Source organism: Pseudopipra pipra, chromosome Z, assembly GCF_036250125.1.
Source record: "Pseudopipra pipra isolate bDixPip1 chromosome Z, bDixPip1.hap1, whole genome shotgun sequence".
NCBI classification, from domain to species: domain Eukaryota; kingdom Metazoa; phylum Chordata; class Aves; order Passeriformes; family Pipridae; genus Pseudopipra; species Pseudopipra pipra.
Genome location: NC_087581.1, coordinates 1130915 through 1147824, shown reverse-complemented (window position 1 = coordinate 1147824; position 16910 = coordinate 1130915). Strand labels below are relative to the sequence as shown.

Genomic DNA, 16910 nt, shown 5'->3' with positions numbered 1-16910 from the left:
AAGCATTTGTGTCTGAATTTTAAGATGCCAGCAGACACAGCTATTACTCAGGGTATCTTTGCAAAAATGAAGCACATAACCACATGGCAGCAACTCTTGAAAGTGCTCAAAGTGATGTGCTCTGTGTGGGCAATATGCCTACAGTGACACAAAAAGTCAGAAAGACAAGCCCAGAATTACCCAGAAACTGAAAACTCTCTCTTGGATCTGCCATTCCTCTGTAGCCAGGATGAAAACCTCTGCAAGCCTTTGTGTTGGGATCACAGCCTGCCTTGCTCACTGTTTTAAATACTGAAAAAGCCTATTTTAAGCCTTGCTACTTTTTCTAAGCAATAGCAAATATCCAAGATAAAAGAATAAACTAAAGTACATTTCTGCACCCCCTGCTGCAAGTGCAAACCCTCTGAATCAGGTGTTCTACAGAGGTTTTGCCGCAAATTCTGGGAAAAGAACTCTAACCCATTTCAGGAGTTAACCATTGAAAAAAATAACAATGAATTCAAAGCACACAACCGCTCCTGCCACGGCTTTGGCCAGATCAACCCCTACTCACATCTTTATGCAAGCTTGGTACAATATTAACACGTGATCTCCCTGCATCAGCTGGCATCTACCAGGGCACATAGTTTCACTGCAGCTCTGCTGTAAATTTTTATAAAATCCTGGAATGGTTTGGGTTGGAAGGGACCTTAAAGATCATCCTGTTCCAACCGCTGCCACAGTCAGGACACTTTCCACTATCCCAGGTTGCTCCAAGCCTTGTCCACCCTGGCCTTGGACACATCCAGGGATCCAGGGGCAGCCACAGCTTCTCTGGGGAACCTGTGCCAGGGCCTCACCACCCTCATCCCAGGTGCCACATCCCTGGTGATGGCACAAGCAAACCTGTGCACCACGGGGAGAAGCCCTTCAAGCTCATCTCCCTTCACCTCTTCCCACTGAACAGGCACATGTGACCTCACCAACGACCTGAATTTCTGACCTCACCACGTTGTCCTGTTGCCATCAGATCTAGGCAACAGCCACCAGCGCACAGGGAGGTTCCAGTACTTACTGAGTCCAAGATCTTTGAATTCTGGAAGGCTTGAGGAGGCACAGAGCTGATAGAAGATGTGGTAGTTGCGCTCATGCTCTGCCTATGGGGAAAGTTCTGAGTTACCAGAGGCACGAGGAGGTTACAGTGGTGCTCCCACCCTTAGCCTGGTGCCCACTGAGCCCAGGGCTACACTGATCCCATTCCTTGCTTCCCACTGTTGACACCCCCTCAGTGCCACCAGGACAGGGACATTTTCTTGCCACCAGAGAGAAAGGAGGTGCCAAGGTTTGCCCTGACCAACACACACTGGCCCTCTTGCAAAGAAAACAAATAGCTCTGTATTACCTTCCACATCTTATCCCTCTCTGGGATAACCCAGCTCAGTTAGCCAGCAAGCACTGTGGTGCAAAACAATAGCAATATAAAAAAAAAAGTGGCTTATTCTCATGGCTTCCCAAAGTTGTAAATTTTTTTAGGATTTTTGTATTTGGTCCTTTTCTTTTTTTTTTTTTTTTCTTTTTTTGTGTTTAAGGACAAAAGTTTTGCAGGTGCTTCTGAGCACGAACCAAGAAAGCTTGTCCTGAGCCCTGCACAAAAAACCCAAGGGATGTGTCACAGCAGAGACATCAGCCTCCTCAGCCCTTCTCCTGCCTCCCCTCCATCTTCAAAACTGAAGACAGTTGCCTGCAATTTGTGCTCCCTAGCTCTTTAAAAGGCTCAGCAAAAACAAAGCAGTTGCCCAGAGAAAGGTTTTCCATCCCTGCCCAGCAGCCACACCAGCAGCAGTGATCCCTCCTCCAGGCTCCAGCCTCAGGCTCAGAGGGAACAACCCAAGGCCAACTAATGAGCCTCCCAAGTACAAATTATCTCAGAATGAGGGTCATCACGTTGGGATCATGAAGAACAACTGCAAAAGATTGAGTCTGAAAGACACGTCTGGGAGCTGTGTCTACCAGGAAAGCGATGGACGAAAGGAAACAACCTCAGGTTGTGCCAAGGAAGATTTAGATTGGATACTAGGAATGATATTTTCACCAAAGAGGTTGTCCAGCCCTGGCACAGCTTCCTAGGGCAGTGCTGGAGTCCCCATCCCTGGAGGGATTTAAAAGCCATGTGGATGTGGCACCTGGGGACATGGGGTTAGTGGTGGCCTTGGCAGTGCTGGGGTACAGTTGGACTCAATGATCTTAGGGGTCTTTTCCAACCTAAATGATTCTGTGATTCCACTTTTTGAAGAGATTCTTTTTAATTCATAGAAAAGTCCCAGAGCATTGAATTCCCAGAGTACAGCGCCCAAAAGGAACAAAAGAAGGAAAAAACCCTGCAGCTGCTCACCTGAAATACAACCCGAGATTTTTCCAACAGATATGTCCTCATGTTGGCACCAATGATGTGGTATCTTTTATCAAAACCAATCTCAATGTATTTCCCAAATCGACTGCTGTTGTCATTCCTTGTTGTTCTAGCATTTCCAATGGCCTGCATAAAAGTAAATCAAACATTAATTTTTAATTTAATTTTTGAAATGTTTTAAGCATTTAAATTTGTAATCAGGTGTTATATAAACAGTCACAGGGGGATTTAAGGAAAACCCCTTCCCAGATGCAGAAGGCAGAGCAACAATGTGACTTTGGGGAGGGCTCTTCACTGAAAATGTGGTGTCTCCAGGATTTTTATAGAAGAAAAATGCATATGAACAGAAATGACTGTCTGTACAGTAATTAAATCACCTACATCCCAACAGCCTTAACACTCCTGTTTTGTTTTACAGGATGCCCCCACCTTTGTCCATAGTCAACACTGGCAGCTTTCCTGGAGGAGTCATAAGCAATGAAGCCTTGCAAGAGGAAGGGAACAAGATGCAGTCCATTTCCAGACGTTCAGGCTCTGGCACATGGATCTGATGACATGACAGAGTCTCCCTGTGCCTCCCCAGTTTTCCACACTGGGGCAGAAGGGAGAGGAGAGAATCCAGCCCAAAGTACAAACATCAGGGGTGCAGCACTGCAAACAGGGAAATCCATGAAGGAGCGACTCATGGTGATGCAAGACGGCCAGAGAAAGGCAACATTCCCCTTCATGGATACAGCAACTTACTTTTTACCAACATTCCCCTGTCCTGAGATGATGAGCTTCAAGCAAGCACAGAAAAAGTGATGGAAGGGAAGGGACACGTACAGGGAAGATCCCTCAGGCCCCTCTAGAAGGCCGTCTGCCTTTCCCAGGCAATCCTTGCCGATCACCCTTACCTGCATGCAGCTCCTGGGGAACACAGCAAGCATGCACACTCACCAAGAATCACAGCACTACCTACAGCACCACCCAAAACTTTTGATCACAGGACTTGACGCCTCCAGTTGCACGTGATGGAAATCCCCAGGGATTGTACTCTGTGCAGTACAACCAACAAAGAGACTGTTGCACGTGCAAAGCTGCCTGACCCCTCAGCTGCTCCACCTTTCCATCCAGGGCTGAGGGCTCCATGGCCTGATGGCCTCAGCATCACACCCAGAGCAAGCCCTGCCTGCTACCTGCCCTATCCATCCACCCACACAACTCCTCTTCTAGCTAAGGCACCTTCTTTCCCCCAAGCCCATTTAACTTCAGATTTTTCTGCAAACCCAGCAGGTTATTTTTATGGTTTTTTTCCTGCATAGGCAATGTTCTCATCAATTTCCAATAAAGACAGGCACATTGCTTGGCCCCAGCACTTAGAAATTACAGCCAGAACAGAACACAGGCAAGAAAATTAGAGCAATAAAATTCTGGGGTCATATAGAAGAATAGCATGCACTGTGAATTTTTTTCCCTGCATTGTTTTAGGTGTCCCCTGGTATTGCAGCTACTTTTCACAGAGGCAGAGGAGATGGGTGAGGAAAGGAGTAAACCAGCATGAAGAAAACTAACTACAGAAAAGCATCGTGTCCCCTGCCAGCTGTACACCTGTGTGGCTTTTCTTACTGATCACCTGCACCATCACTTCTTTCAACATTCCAGCTCACACCCCACTTCAGGCAGCACAGTGTTAGATCACACGTGCTGCCTCTCAGGCTTGGTTTTTATCCTGGATCAGCCACAACCTCCATGTCTGTGAGACAGTTTGGCCATCAGGCACCACTTTCAGTGGGAAGCCTCCCTGAAGGTTAAGCCAAGCCTAAGGTTAAGTGCAGGACAATGCTGTACTCCCTAGTTCCTGCCTTTAAAAAAAAAAAAAAAATCATGAGTCTGAAGTCCTCAGCTGACTTTGGAAAAGCCCAAATCTTGTCTTCACACTGACTTGAGTATTTTACAAATGCCTCCAAAATTTTGCACCCTGACTCCAAAATCTGTTTGGAAAACAGGATTTAGGCACCCAAACATCTATTTTCAGCAGCTGGCCACAGTGCAAGGAAAACAAAGCTGCTTTTTCCCTTTAATTTATATTTATAAAAGGAATTATTTTCCTTCAAAGCAGGGATTTCCCTATAATAGGACTTTTCATTCCCCCATATGATTGATAGCAACAGAAAATTAACAAAAAATAAAACCGTATTAAAGTATCTCAAATAGATTAATCCCTTTCTTTTCTATACCACGTCTACACAATTAAAGAAGATTAGGAGGTACCATGCAGTGACAAAAGGAGGAGGAAGATGGCAAAATACTAATGGTGCCAGCAGCACCGCTCAGGCTCCCCTCTCTGGAGGCCCATCAAAGCCCGGCTCCTGGAGCTGTGCTGGGGTTACACAGGCTCAGCTTTAAGACCATCAAATACAGGAGCAATCAGGGTGGGTTAAATCAAGACTGTCACTGTATTTCTGCGTTTTCAATCCAGCTCAAGGATGCTGTGACGCCGTAAATCAGATCTGGCTCACAACCCCCAACGGTTCTCACCGGTTTTGTGACTTCTGGAGTCACACAGTGACCACTGCAAGCAGGGCAAAGGAAGTTGCGTAGATTTTACCTCCATAATTGGGTTCGATGCGAGGACTTTGGCCTCGATGTTAGTCTTGCTGGCAGAGCCCCCGACGGTGGTGAAGAAGCGCATGGCGTATTTGGCAGAGACCGTCTTCCCAGCGCCCGACTCCCCGCTCACAATGATGGACTGGTTCTTCTCATCCCTGTTGAGGCAGAGGAGTCAAACCTTTGTAAGCCAATCCATTTTCTTGTTCACTGTTTGCACCACGCAACAGTCTTCCACCTTCACATGTGGTTGGTCCCTCACCTTGTTGCCACCTACGTTACGGACGCTGGATTTTCTCTGGGTTTACAGAAGCAGCAGTGAATAACACACAACTGTGACATATCTCACCAAAAACACAAAGGACACTGGACATCTCCAGAACACCTCCAGAGGCCCGCAGAGACAGTGGGAGATGAACCCCTGTATGAAGCACTGCTGCCTTCTTCACACCTAAACCGAGTACCCCAGTGCTGGGAAGCCCATTCCTTACATGCCACAATCCCAAACCCCTGCTGCTTGAAATCTGTCTGGAAAACTATTAACAGGCATTGGCTGAATATCAGCTTCTAATATCATACATTTAAGTTTTCCCTCCAACACCTTCACTCAAGAATTTGAGATTTTTGCCCAATAAAACATGAGCAATTCATTGTGAATCTTGCTCAAGTAGCCTTATAAACACAGATACCCAAAAAGCTTCCTCTATGCTCAAAACGTGTTAAAAATATTGAAGTTGCAAAATATAGCACCCCACAATTAGGGCACAGAAGAAATAATTTGATTCCCTAAGCAATTACATGAATATCAATATTTTCACACAGCTCCCAACATCTGGCTAAATCATTGACAACAATAATACAAAGCATGTCTCTGACATCAGGCCCACAGCAGCTACTCATCTCTAAATCCTGTCAATGTTAAGTCATTGATCTGAAGTGCAGGGGTACTTCTAGGACCAAGGGGTAACAAAAAGAGGATAAGTAGTCTAAAAACAATCCATGGCAGACATCACTAAGTCAAGTTTGTTCAGCTCCTGAAGCTCTGGAGAACAGAAAAGTTTTTTAGAAGGACTAGCCCATTAACAGAAGGATCAAGCAGCCTGACACTCTCCAAGCACAGAACAAGTTTCCTTACAAAAAGATACAGGTGTCCCAGCTCCAGGATAAAAATATTCAAGCAAATACACACCAGAACTTTTGATCTGCACATATGAAAATGCTTTGCAGGGGTGGAAGTGTTATCCTGGCACCGAGGGGCTGATGCATACCCTTCTCCAGCCATGATGAGAGCAGATGCCACTGTCCCATCCCTGGGCTGGTGCTGGGTAGTGGGAGCAGCTCTGAACCTCCAGGCTTCTGATGTCCTCAGAGCCAGGGTAAACCACCAGGTACCTCCAAGACAGATCACCAGGTACCTCCAGGGCAAACCACCAGGTACCCCCAGGCACAGGACATTGCATGGGGAAGCGGCGGGTGCATCATCTTATGTAGCTTTTGAGCCTTGCACAGAGCACAGACACCCAAATGCTTTCCTCTACTTTCAAAATCAATCCTTTACATCAAAAAACCCTGCACAAGTCATCATTAAACACCCAGCCCTTCCCAGCATGGGTGCACAGCATGGTAGCCACTAGATACATCCCAACAATTAATCAGTTTATTGTGCTTGAGCTGAAAGGCACAGAAAGGGCCAAGACAGTAATAGGAGCTCATTTTCAGAACTACATCCCTCTAGGCAAAGATTTGCTGGCTCCAGGACCAAGTAGCTCTGCTGCAGTGGGATTCACTCCCCAGGGTATTGTCAGGACACTGCAAAAACAGCACCTCTGCAACTTGGCCGTGGATTTTGGGAAGGAGAGAGTTTTCACGGCAGGATTTGCTGTAAGATCCCCAAATGCCCAAGCCATTGGGTAATCTGTAAGAACGTAATTGGGTATGTTTTTAAATAAGATCAAATTAATCTTCCCAGACTCTGCCCGGCTTTCATGAATCAGAGCTGAAAGCAGGCACAGAAAATCCTATATACAACTACAACAACCTTGCAGTTCTCTTGACATCAGGAAACACCATAAAAACACATTTCAATTTAAGATACTCAGTTCAAGTTTATACCAGCAGGAGATGAGAAGAGAGGCTAAATGATTGCCATATACCACTTCTACACTTCCAACCGAAACACATCACACCATTACTGTCCTTCACTGTCAGGCACATACATCTTAATTCCTTCCAGGCTCAAGGTAATTGGTTTGAGAAAAAAAACCTCAGCCAAATCCCACGTAACATTTTAGTGCAAACCACAACTTTGTGACACTTTCAGCAGGAGAAGAAGGACAAGATGATTTCCAGCTCTATATTTTTCAGAGCACCGATTCGTGAAGTGTATCTTAGTCCATCCTCTGGCCAGTTACACTGTTGTCTTGGGCATGGACCGGCAGGAGGGCAAGAGGAACCACCAGCTATCAGGGAGTTAACGCAGAAATAGAGGCTGGGAGTTGAGCAAAACCTCACCCAGGCACTCAACATCCTGGAGCCGGTGTTCCCGGTGACTCATCCTGGGTGGGAACAGCCTGGTCTTGCTAAGTCATGGTGTCGTGCCCTCCCCAGGGCTTGGCAAAGCCACCACGACTGTCCCACAGCCAGCTGGAAGGATCCAGGCACAAGGCTGCCAATGCAGCAGTCTCACACCTTTGGCCTTCCACAGGTGTGCAATAAAACTCTTTTTGTAGCATGAGCCGTCAGACACATGAACCCAACAGAGGAAAACCAGGGCCAACTTCATGGTGAGAAAGGAAAACTAAGCACCAAACCCAGAAGTACACTGGAAAACATCCATAGCAGTGGTTTCCTGGGACAGCTGATGGCAGTGATTTGGCATGGTTTATCTCTGGTTAAAGTAGATGACAAGTTTCACCTCTGCTTTTTGTTATGGCCCAGCAGGGAAATAAGGGATGCTTACTCAGGGTTTGTTACAGGTTTGTAGGTCAGTGAAAAGGTAAGCAAGTAAGCACTTTATTAACATGGCTTCCCCTTTGTATAGGGGAGGAAAGGAACATTCTGGAACTGGAAGTGTGAACATGACATATAGGGAAAGAGAAGGAGGGAACTCGCCTTAACAGGAAAAACAAGGAGGGGTTACATCTCTGTAAGGGATAAAGGGGAGAGGCATAACCTTGTGTGGAACATCTGCACTGTGGCAGCTACACAACCAATCAGAACACAGGGGTAGAAGGAACAAACAACCTCGGGGGATTTCTATAGAAATACAAGGGTACAAAATAGAAAAGTGTAACAAACACTATAACCCGCGCATTCATACAACAGTCCATTGTCTTCGATGAAAGTCCACTATGTTTAAAGGTCCTCTTCTTCCTCCATGGATTCTTGTAATGCTTTCTTCCATCTCTGATACTGTTCTTTTTCGTGGTCATCAACTCCCACATGCTTTGATGATCTTCAGCGAGGTGCCCTGTCAGTCTCTCCTCCCGGGTAACAAGTGAAAGGACAAGAGGAAACAACTTCAAGTTGTGCCAGGGAAGCTTTACAATAGGTATGAGGGAAAATTTCTTCAGGGAAAGGGCTGTCCAGCCCTGGCACAGGCTGCCCAGGGAAGTGGTGGAGTCCCCAGCCCTGGAAGCATTAAATAAATACGTGGATATGGCAACTGAGGACATGGTTTAATGGTAGACACGGTGGTGGTATTGGGTTGATGGTTGTAGTCGATCTTAGAGGCTTTTTCCAGCCTTAATGATTCCATGATTCTATGATTCATGGACAACCACTCACTTAGCTCCCATGTTGGCCATCAGTAGGATGCAACGGAAAAAATTCACATCAGCTACAAGGAAGTGGCAGACAGAGGCTTTGTCATGGGCTGCAAGGGTGGATGAACAGATTATCCTTCATCAGAGGTAAGGGAGAAGCAGGAGAAAGAGGTGACAACCAAAATCCCTGGAACTCTGCAAATGCACAGCTGGCCTGGCCTAGAGCCACACTTGCCTGAAAGTTACTTGAGAATTATTGTTTCTTATCCTTCTCTCCGTGACAGGTACAGCCCTGGCAGCACATTTCAAAAAGCATTTCCCTACCACTCTTCTCCTTAATCCTGAAGATGAAAACTCCACCGTTCTTCAAGGAGTGAAGCCAAAATCTCAAAAATCTCAAAATCTCATTACTTGGCATGCACACAGCACCGCTACAACGTAATATTTGGTAGCCTACTTTTTTCTGTTTACCATTAAGATTCACATCAAGACTTCTTGATACCAAATCTGACCTCTCTCATAACTTCCCCCTATCAGCTAATGGATTTCGCCTGGATGCAGAAGGCAGAGACCAATCCAGGTGGGAGCCCAGCCAAGGAGCAACCCAGACCCACAGTCCCCACGGGGTCCAGATCCCACCAAAAAATTACCTTAAGTGGCATTCTGAGTGGTTATTCCTCCCTCTGCCTTGTCTCTTTTTAAAAGAACCATCATTCTCCAAAAGACCCTGAACACAGTGATAAAACCGTGGCCAACACCATTTGCTCCTGTTGCAGCCACTCTGACAGGTCACATTTTCCCAGAGTTTCTCATTAGTTTGCCCTAATGGCTGATGTGCTGCAACGTGAAATGGCCCAGGTGGGCTCTCCATGGCACAAAAAACTTCCAGATTATATTAATAACATAAAATAAAAAGAAAGATGCTTTTTAGCAGGCCACTCCATCTCCTGCATTTGCAGTAATGTGTCTCTTCTGTTGTTTTTTTTTTTGTTGTTGGATGTAATGCATGTTCAGACATTTCTTTTCCAACTTCAGGAATAAAAGCCTTCAGGAACAAAGGCTACAGAGACTTTCCCTTCTTCAGTGTAAAAGTTAACCAACTGCTGGTGCCAGCAGGGAAAAATCGATGAACCTCACGGAGCAGTTGGTAGCAAACAGGATGCTCAGAGAGAAGAAATGGTTAAAACCAGGCGGGGGGTTGTTTGTATCCAGCATGGAATAAAACATACTGAAATGTTTGGCCACCTTGCAGGCACAGTGTGCAACACAGCTGCTTGAAATACAGTCAATTTTAGCAGCACCAGCACGGAAGAAAATTTTTAGGGGAAAAAAGCCTGAATAAAGTGAAATGTTAAGGGTGAATACCGTCTCTGCTGCAGCATGGCAATACTGTCACATCTCCTGCGGGGGGCTACTCAGGGACTGCCTTTGGGATTAGGCTTCAACGATGGCCAAAGATGCTGTTCCCACCACACACCTCAGCTGCAGCTCAAAACTAGGTATGAGGCACTTAAAGATGCAACTCCACGACGACCTTCACCCCCACAGGTCTCCAGTACTTTCATTTCTTCACTTACAGCAGCTTTACAAGTTGATTCAAAGCCTGGAAAACTAACACCAGGATCTGTGCAACAGCCTCCATCCATCAGAGATGCAAACAAAACCATCAGGGAGCAGAATTCCAAGCAGAACAAAATCCAGAATTGTTTCCTCAAAGCAAGAGGAAACAGCACCTCCAAACGTGCTATGGAGGTGAGTAATACAGTCAATTTTGCAGACATCTTAGGAGCAAAACACATCAAGACTCTAACCCACACACAGAGTAAGAGATGGGTGAGGTGCCCAGCCCAGCAAAACTAAGTAGAGAGTCACTGGTGTTTTTACAATACATGAAAAATGTCATGGAATCACAGAATTGCCAGGGCTGGGAGTAACCTTTAAAGGTCACAGGCCTTCCAGTATCCCAGGTTGCTCCAAGGCCTGCCCAGCCTGGCCTTGGACACTTCCAGGGATGATTTCTGTAGTGGGAGCAAAACCAGTTGCACTAAAAACACAGCTCTTCCAGGAGGGAAAAATATCTGATGCAAATGACAGCATAGCCAGACCCTGTGAACAATTGTCAGGGGTCACTCCAGCTTTAATCCCAGATCTGACACTAATTCTCCACGTCGTGGAACGAGTCAGTAAGTCTCTCCACCATGGAAATCATATTTAACCTACTTCTTTCAGGATGCCGGGAGGATTAGTGTTCATAAAGCAATCTGAAGATTAAAAATCCTTTAAGTACTGCAGTTTGAATTGAGCCTGACCATAACAAGAACACCCGTAAAGCCCAGACACACAACAGGCTCTAACACACTTCTCTACTGACAGTGCTGCACAGGCTAAAGATGAGCATAAATACTGCATTGTGTTGTTAGTGATACAAAAAAATGCAATAATTTAATTACCGCTAGACTGCATCCCTCAAGTGCATCCCTCACTGCATCCCAAAAGTGGTGAAAAACCGAGATGGTCTAACTTTGCCTTCAAATTAATAAACAAAAGTTGCACACCGTGAAGGTAAAACTCAGAGTGTTGCAGCATTGTAACACAGAGAAAAGCCATCTCCGAAATTTCCAAGCCAGGAATTGTTCCCATTTCAGCAGGATAACTGGAATTTGGAGCAGCATCACTGTCAAGAGTGGCAGGAACTTGTTTTACTTGTTTGCTTTAATTTGGGTTTTTAGAGTACCACACTTGGTATTGTCAGTCAAAGCAAATAAAAACCCACAACTTTGGGGTAGTTAGACTTTTCCCTCGGAGAAACCCAAGAAGATGTTATTCAGCATCCAGTCGAACAAGAGTGCCTAAGGACATGTTTTCTGTTTGCATTATCAAACATCAGCTGCAAATGCACATTTTATGCTGCAGCTGCTGGAGCCAGCAGTACCATAAGGACAGATTTTTGAGTGTTATATATTCATTTGAGTCTTTTTTTACACTGTATCTTTCACAAACAGCATGGATTATCCTATACAAGCTTTTTTTTGTCCTTTCTTTATGTAGATAATTTTTTAAATATTGATAACTTCTTTTATATAGAGATAACTTTTCATACAGTGGCTTATACTGATGGGGGAAAATAATACTGTTTTCACCAATAACCTACACCCACATGGGCCACATCAGAGCTTCAAAATTCATTTTGGCCACAGAACTGCTGCAGCCCTTCCCCATCCTGGTACCATTACAACTGTAAGGATAACATTACACTGGAACACAGAGAAATCAGAGAAAGAAAACAGCAATATCCCACCTCGGCAAGGCCTAAGCCTGGTGTAACATCACTCATCTGCTGCAGGTGTCCCTGGGGGATGTTAGATCATGCAAGGTCTTACTCAAGAAGGTGCATCACGGATACTGTATCCCCCAGGGTCCGTCCTGAGCAGTTTTGGAGCAGATTTGCTCACACACAGCCCCTTGGGTTTTAGCAAAAAGGTAGAGAGAAAATATGGACTTGAATTTCTCAGTTGCTGGGAAAAAGCCTAAAAGTACCAGTCTGGCCCTGGATGGGAAAGGATGAGCACAAAGCACGATGCTCAAGGAGCAGGTACGGTGCAAATTAACCTCATCCTCTGCAGTGGTCACCACCAGCCCCGCTGTGCAGTGCTACTCCCTCTGTGCAACGCTGTTTAACACACATCAATGTGACGTTTCCAGCGCAGAGATCAAACATCCCGGTGCAAATTAAGATGTCTTTGCAGAAGTCAGAGCTCTTTCATGCGACGCCCCAGCAGACCAGTCCCCCCTCCCGCGGGAGCCGCGGGAGTCCCGCCGGTCCCGGCTCATTAAGGTACTTTCTCCCCCCCAGTTCTTTGTGCAGCCGGCTGGAAATGCTCCTGCAACGGCAAAGAAAATCCCAAGAGCTCCAAGTTTCTGCAAGATGCTGAGCTGTCTCCAGTCTTCCCACCAATTCCTGGGGGCAGGCGGGATGACCTTCTCCCAGGATTTACGCTTTGCACACCGCGTCGGGGAAGAACACAAGCTCCTCGGCCACACGGAAACGGGGTCGGCAGCTCTTTTGTGCGCTGTCTCTAGGGAGAGCACAAAACACACACCTGGCCGGTTTTCTCAGCTCTCTGGCACCCTGATGCTCTTTTCTGAGCTGGGATCGCACCACAGAGAACCCCTGGCTCCGACCCAACAGCCTGCAAGCCGCTGGCCCCTGTGGAGCACTGCAGAGGGAGGAGGTTTGGTACAGCACCGTCCCAAAAATAACCACACAGGGGCAAGAATCATGTGGGATGCTACCCCAGCAGATCAGCCCTGGGGGCGCCAGGAGGGCAAGTCAGTTTTCTTCCACCCCATGGCAGTCCCAGAAAGATGGTCCTTCTGATGGACTTCATCGCCTCCACTATCATCAGCCACCCACTCATGGCTGGAGAAATCCTACACTGCCATCTGATTAATTAAATCGGGAAAGAGTGGGAAAACTCCGGAAAGAGATTTTTTCAGAAACCGGTTGGCTTTTGGGTGTGTGCTCTGGGTTCTCCATCCTGAGGCCTCCAGAACTGAGGATGTGGGATGGCAAACACTGACTGGGAGGTGGGCGAGGCCAATCACAAGTCTTTGAGCTCTGACGTAATTATGATGCTCATAAACACTGTTTTGAATGTTTAATTGTATTCGGTGTTACAGACTTCTCACCTCAGAGCTCCAACAGTTCTCCTGCGTCACAGCAGCGATTACACATCTGATGTAGGTTATTATCACTCCTTCCCAGATGGTGATATTTCATATACGCACAATCATTACTCTCACTCAAGCACTGACCTTTCTCTACCTTAAGCTCTCTCATGCCAGTTCTGTCCCATTTATGAGTATTTATGATCTCTCTGTAAGGGATGTTTCATTCATTATTAAGTCTGCTAGCAAGTAGCACAGTTCTCATTCTGAACTGTCAAAAAGAAAAAAAAAAAAAGAAAAAATAGAATAAAAATTAAAATTAAATAAAAAATAAAATAGGATAAAATAAAATAAAATAAAATTAATATAAAATAAATAAAATAAAATAAATAAAATAAAATAAAATAATAAAATAATAATAAAATAATAAAATAAAATAAAATAAAAATAAAATAAAATAAAAATAAAATAAAATAAAATAAAATAAAATAAAATAAAATAAAATAAAATAAAATAAAATAAAATAAAATAAAATAAAATAAAATAAAAATAAAATAAAATAAAATAAAATAAAATAAAATAAAATAAAATAAAATAAAATAAAATAAATAAAATAAAATAAAATAAAATAAAATAAAATAAAATAAAATAAAATAAAATAAAATAAAATAAAATAAAATAAAATAAAATAAAATAATGGACTAAATAGTTGGTTACTTATCCTCAGAGCATCTCTCTGAGCTCTCCCATAACTAGGCAAGAAAGACCAGAGGGTCACTCCTCCAATCCTTTGGAAACATCTGGAGTCCCTCCCAGCTTAATTTTTTTCTTCTGTATATCACCTCTGGAGAAGAAAAGGAAACCCTGAGGTGTAACACCAGCACCAGCATGTTTATGGCAACACTCTTCCAAAACCTTCTCCCCTCATCCCTACCCCACTTTTAAACCTAAACAGAAGAGAAATCCCTCAGTTTTACTCACTCCTAAATTCAAGGCTATACATTGCTTTTTGCTCTGATCCCTTTCTTAGACCAAAGCTTTAGTTTTGAGATGGTACCTGCTACAAGGCCCTGCTAAGCTCCAGCACAGCTCAGCCCCACAGCTCCCTGAAAACCCCCAACATAGTCTCATTCATCAGGAGACCTAAACCCTTCCCTGCTTTTAATATAATGCAGGATTCAGCCTTATTTATTGTGCCAGTCTGATTCCTCTTGCATCTCCGTTGGGGGTTAATCTCTCTTTTAACTCCTATCTGCTCTCTCATTGTACAGCTTTAAATCCTCCTGTAAAGCTTGACATTTGAAGTGCTATCAAAGGACATCCCCCACCGTGCCCACATCCCTCCCTGAGTCTGTTTGCTTGTGTGCAGGGTGGATGCTGCAATTCCTGCTCTTTTCCAGCTCCAGCATTGCACCCCACAGCAGGAAAGAGAGCAGTTGTCACCACACACACAGCCCACTGGCACCTGTATCTCTGCAAGACACAGGTATTTTGTCTGTTGCTGCAGGCAAGCAGTGATTCTCACACTTTGACATATGCTTTTGACAGTGCAATGCAAAGCCTGGGTACACTAACTTCCAATAAAAATGGAAAGCCACTACTAAACAGAGTAACCTGTCTGCAGTCCAAGTGTTTGGGCAGTTAGTGCCAGAAACAGCATGTGGGCAGTGGGGCTGAACAGGGGAGACATTCTATTTCCATATAACTTCTAATTTAGGAATCACACAGTAGATGCTGACCCTGATTTGAACTGCAGAGACAGGGGATTAATTATCTGGTACCCAGAGAGCTGCAGTTTAGACCAGATATGCAGAAGCTGAACTCACTCATCAAATCACTCCTGAATTATTTTTTTTTATTTGTTCTGTAAGAACTATCAACAACACTACACCGTGAGGGGATCCTCACACTGAGAGGGAGGAAGATCCAGTCTAACCAACAGGTTACAAAAACACTTGCTTTCCCACTGACGTTGCAAGGGTCAGGTAAGCTCTGCAAAGCCCTTTCACACCCCTGGAAAAACATTAAAATATTCTACATTTCCAGTTTAGCAGAGTTATATGTGAATCAGATCAAGATATTTGTGCCTGGCCACATGAAACAGCTCTGCAGACACCATGCATCTGTGAAAGCATCAGCCTGATAGATGCACAAGGGAATAAAGGCCATGGCACTTCACCCAGCCCATGCTCTTAGGAGGCTTTCACAACTCCTTAAGTACCCCAGGTCTTTCCCAGGGTAAGACCTGAACACTGAAATTATTTTGTGTTATTATCTGTCACAGGCTGCTGCCACGTCACACCTGTTAGGAGGCCCACAAAACTGAGGTAATGTTCCTATTACCACAAGATCCAGATGTGCTAACGGGAAAATACACAGAATATACAGCAAGGGGGTTACAATACCTCCAATATTTGATTTATGATTTGAGCAAAGATCGCCTTTACTACCTGCTCCCTGCTTTTGAAAGACGTTTGACAACCTTTGGAGGGCCCATTCTTCTGCTCCATTGCCCACAGCAGCGCTATTCATACCACATACCTCTCTCACCTGGTGCTGTTCAATTCTGTATTTTATTAAGTAAAATGCATTATTTTTATTTAAAAACAAACAAAAAGCACACACTCAAAAAAAAAAAAAAAAAAAAAAAAAAAAAAAAAAACAAACAACCACAAACCCCAAAGCATTATGAAACCTTACTTGGACTAGCAGCTCCCAAACCAGTGCCCAGAGTGAAGCCAGGTGGGACAAAATGAAGGGACAGGGGCCAAAGAGAGCAAAGTCACACAAATATATTCACTGCTGAAGCACACTGCAGTGATTTTCCTAATAGACTCAGCTCAGCATCAGGAGACAACATAGTGACCACACCAACAACTCAAGCTGGCTGAGAAAAGCTGGGAAGAAGAAAAACGGAGCTGCAGACACAAAGGGGAATATCTAACTAAACATCTAACTAAAGCTCCCAAAGGCTGGGAAGGGGAAGTTGGTGTTGCACCGTCACCATCCAAACTTTGGTCACCTCCATGGAGCTGGAAATAACTGACGGTACATTTTCATGGAGAGGGACACAGGTCAGGGTGAGAATAATGGAATCTTTAAGGTTGGAATAGAGCTCCAAGGTCATCAAGTCCAACTTGTGACTGATCCTCACCTTGTCATCCAGCCCAGAGCACTGAGTGCCACATCCAGTCACTCCTTGAACACCTCCAGGGATGGGGACTCCACTACCTCCCTGAGCAGCCTATTTCAACATTTAACAACCCTCTTCACTAAGAAATTCCTCCTGATGTCCAACCTAAACCTCTCCTGGCACAGCTTGAGGCCGTTTCCTCTCCTCCTCTCCCTTGATCTCTGGCAGCAGAGCCTGACCCTGCCCTGGCTCACCCCTCCCGTCAGGGAGTTGCAGAGCCAGAAGGTCCCCCCTGAGCCTCCTTTTCTCCAGGATGAGCCCCCCCAGCTCCCTCAGCTGCTCCTGCTGCTCCAGACCCTTCCCCAGT

At 45.0% G+C, this 16910-nt stretch overlaps 1 protein-coding gene across 4 annotated transcripts in view; it reads right to left on the bottom strand.

Annotated features, from left to right (window-relative positions):
* MYO5B (myosin VB) overlaps positions 1-16910 on the bottom strand; it is a 144219-nt gene that overhangs the window by 89463 nt on the left and 37846 nt on the right. For all 4 annotated transcript variants that reach the window (XM_064642283.1, XM_064642285.1, XM_064642284.1 and 1 more), the window contains exons 5-7: positions 4980-5136; positions 2372-2515; positions 1055-1136 (exon numbers count right to left, since the gene is read on the bottom strand). In XM_064642283.1, coding sequence (XP_064498353.1) covers positions 1055-1136; positions 2372-2515; positions 4980-5136 — 383 coding nt within the window. The remainder of the gene's footprint in view (positions 1-1054; positions 1137-2371; positions 2516-4979; positions 5137-16910) is intronic.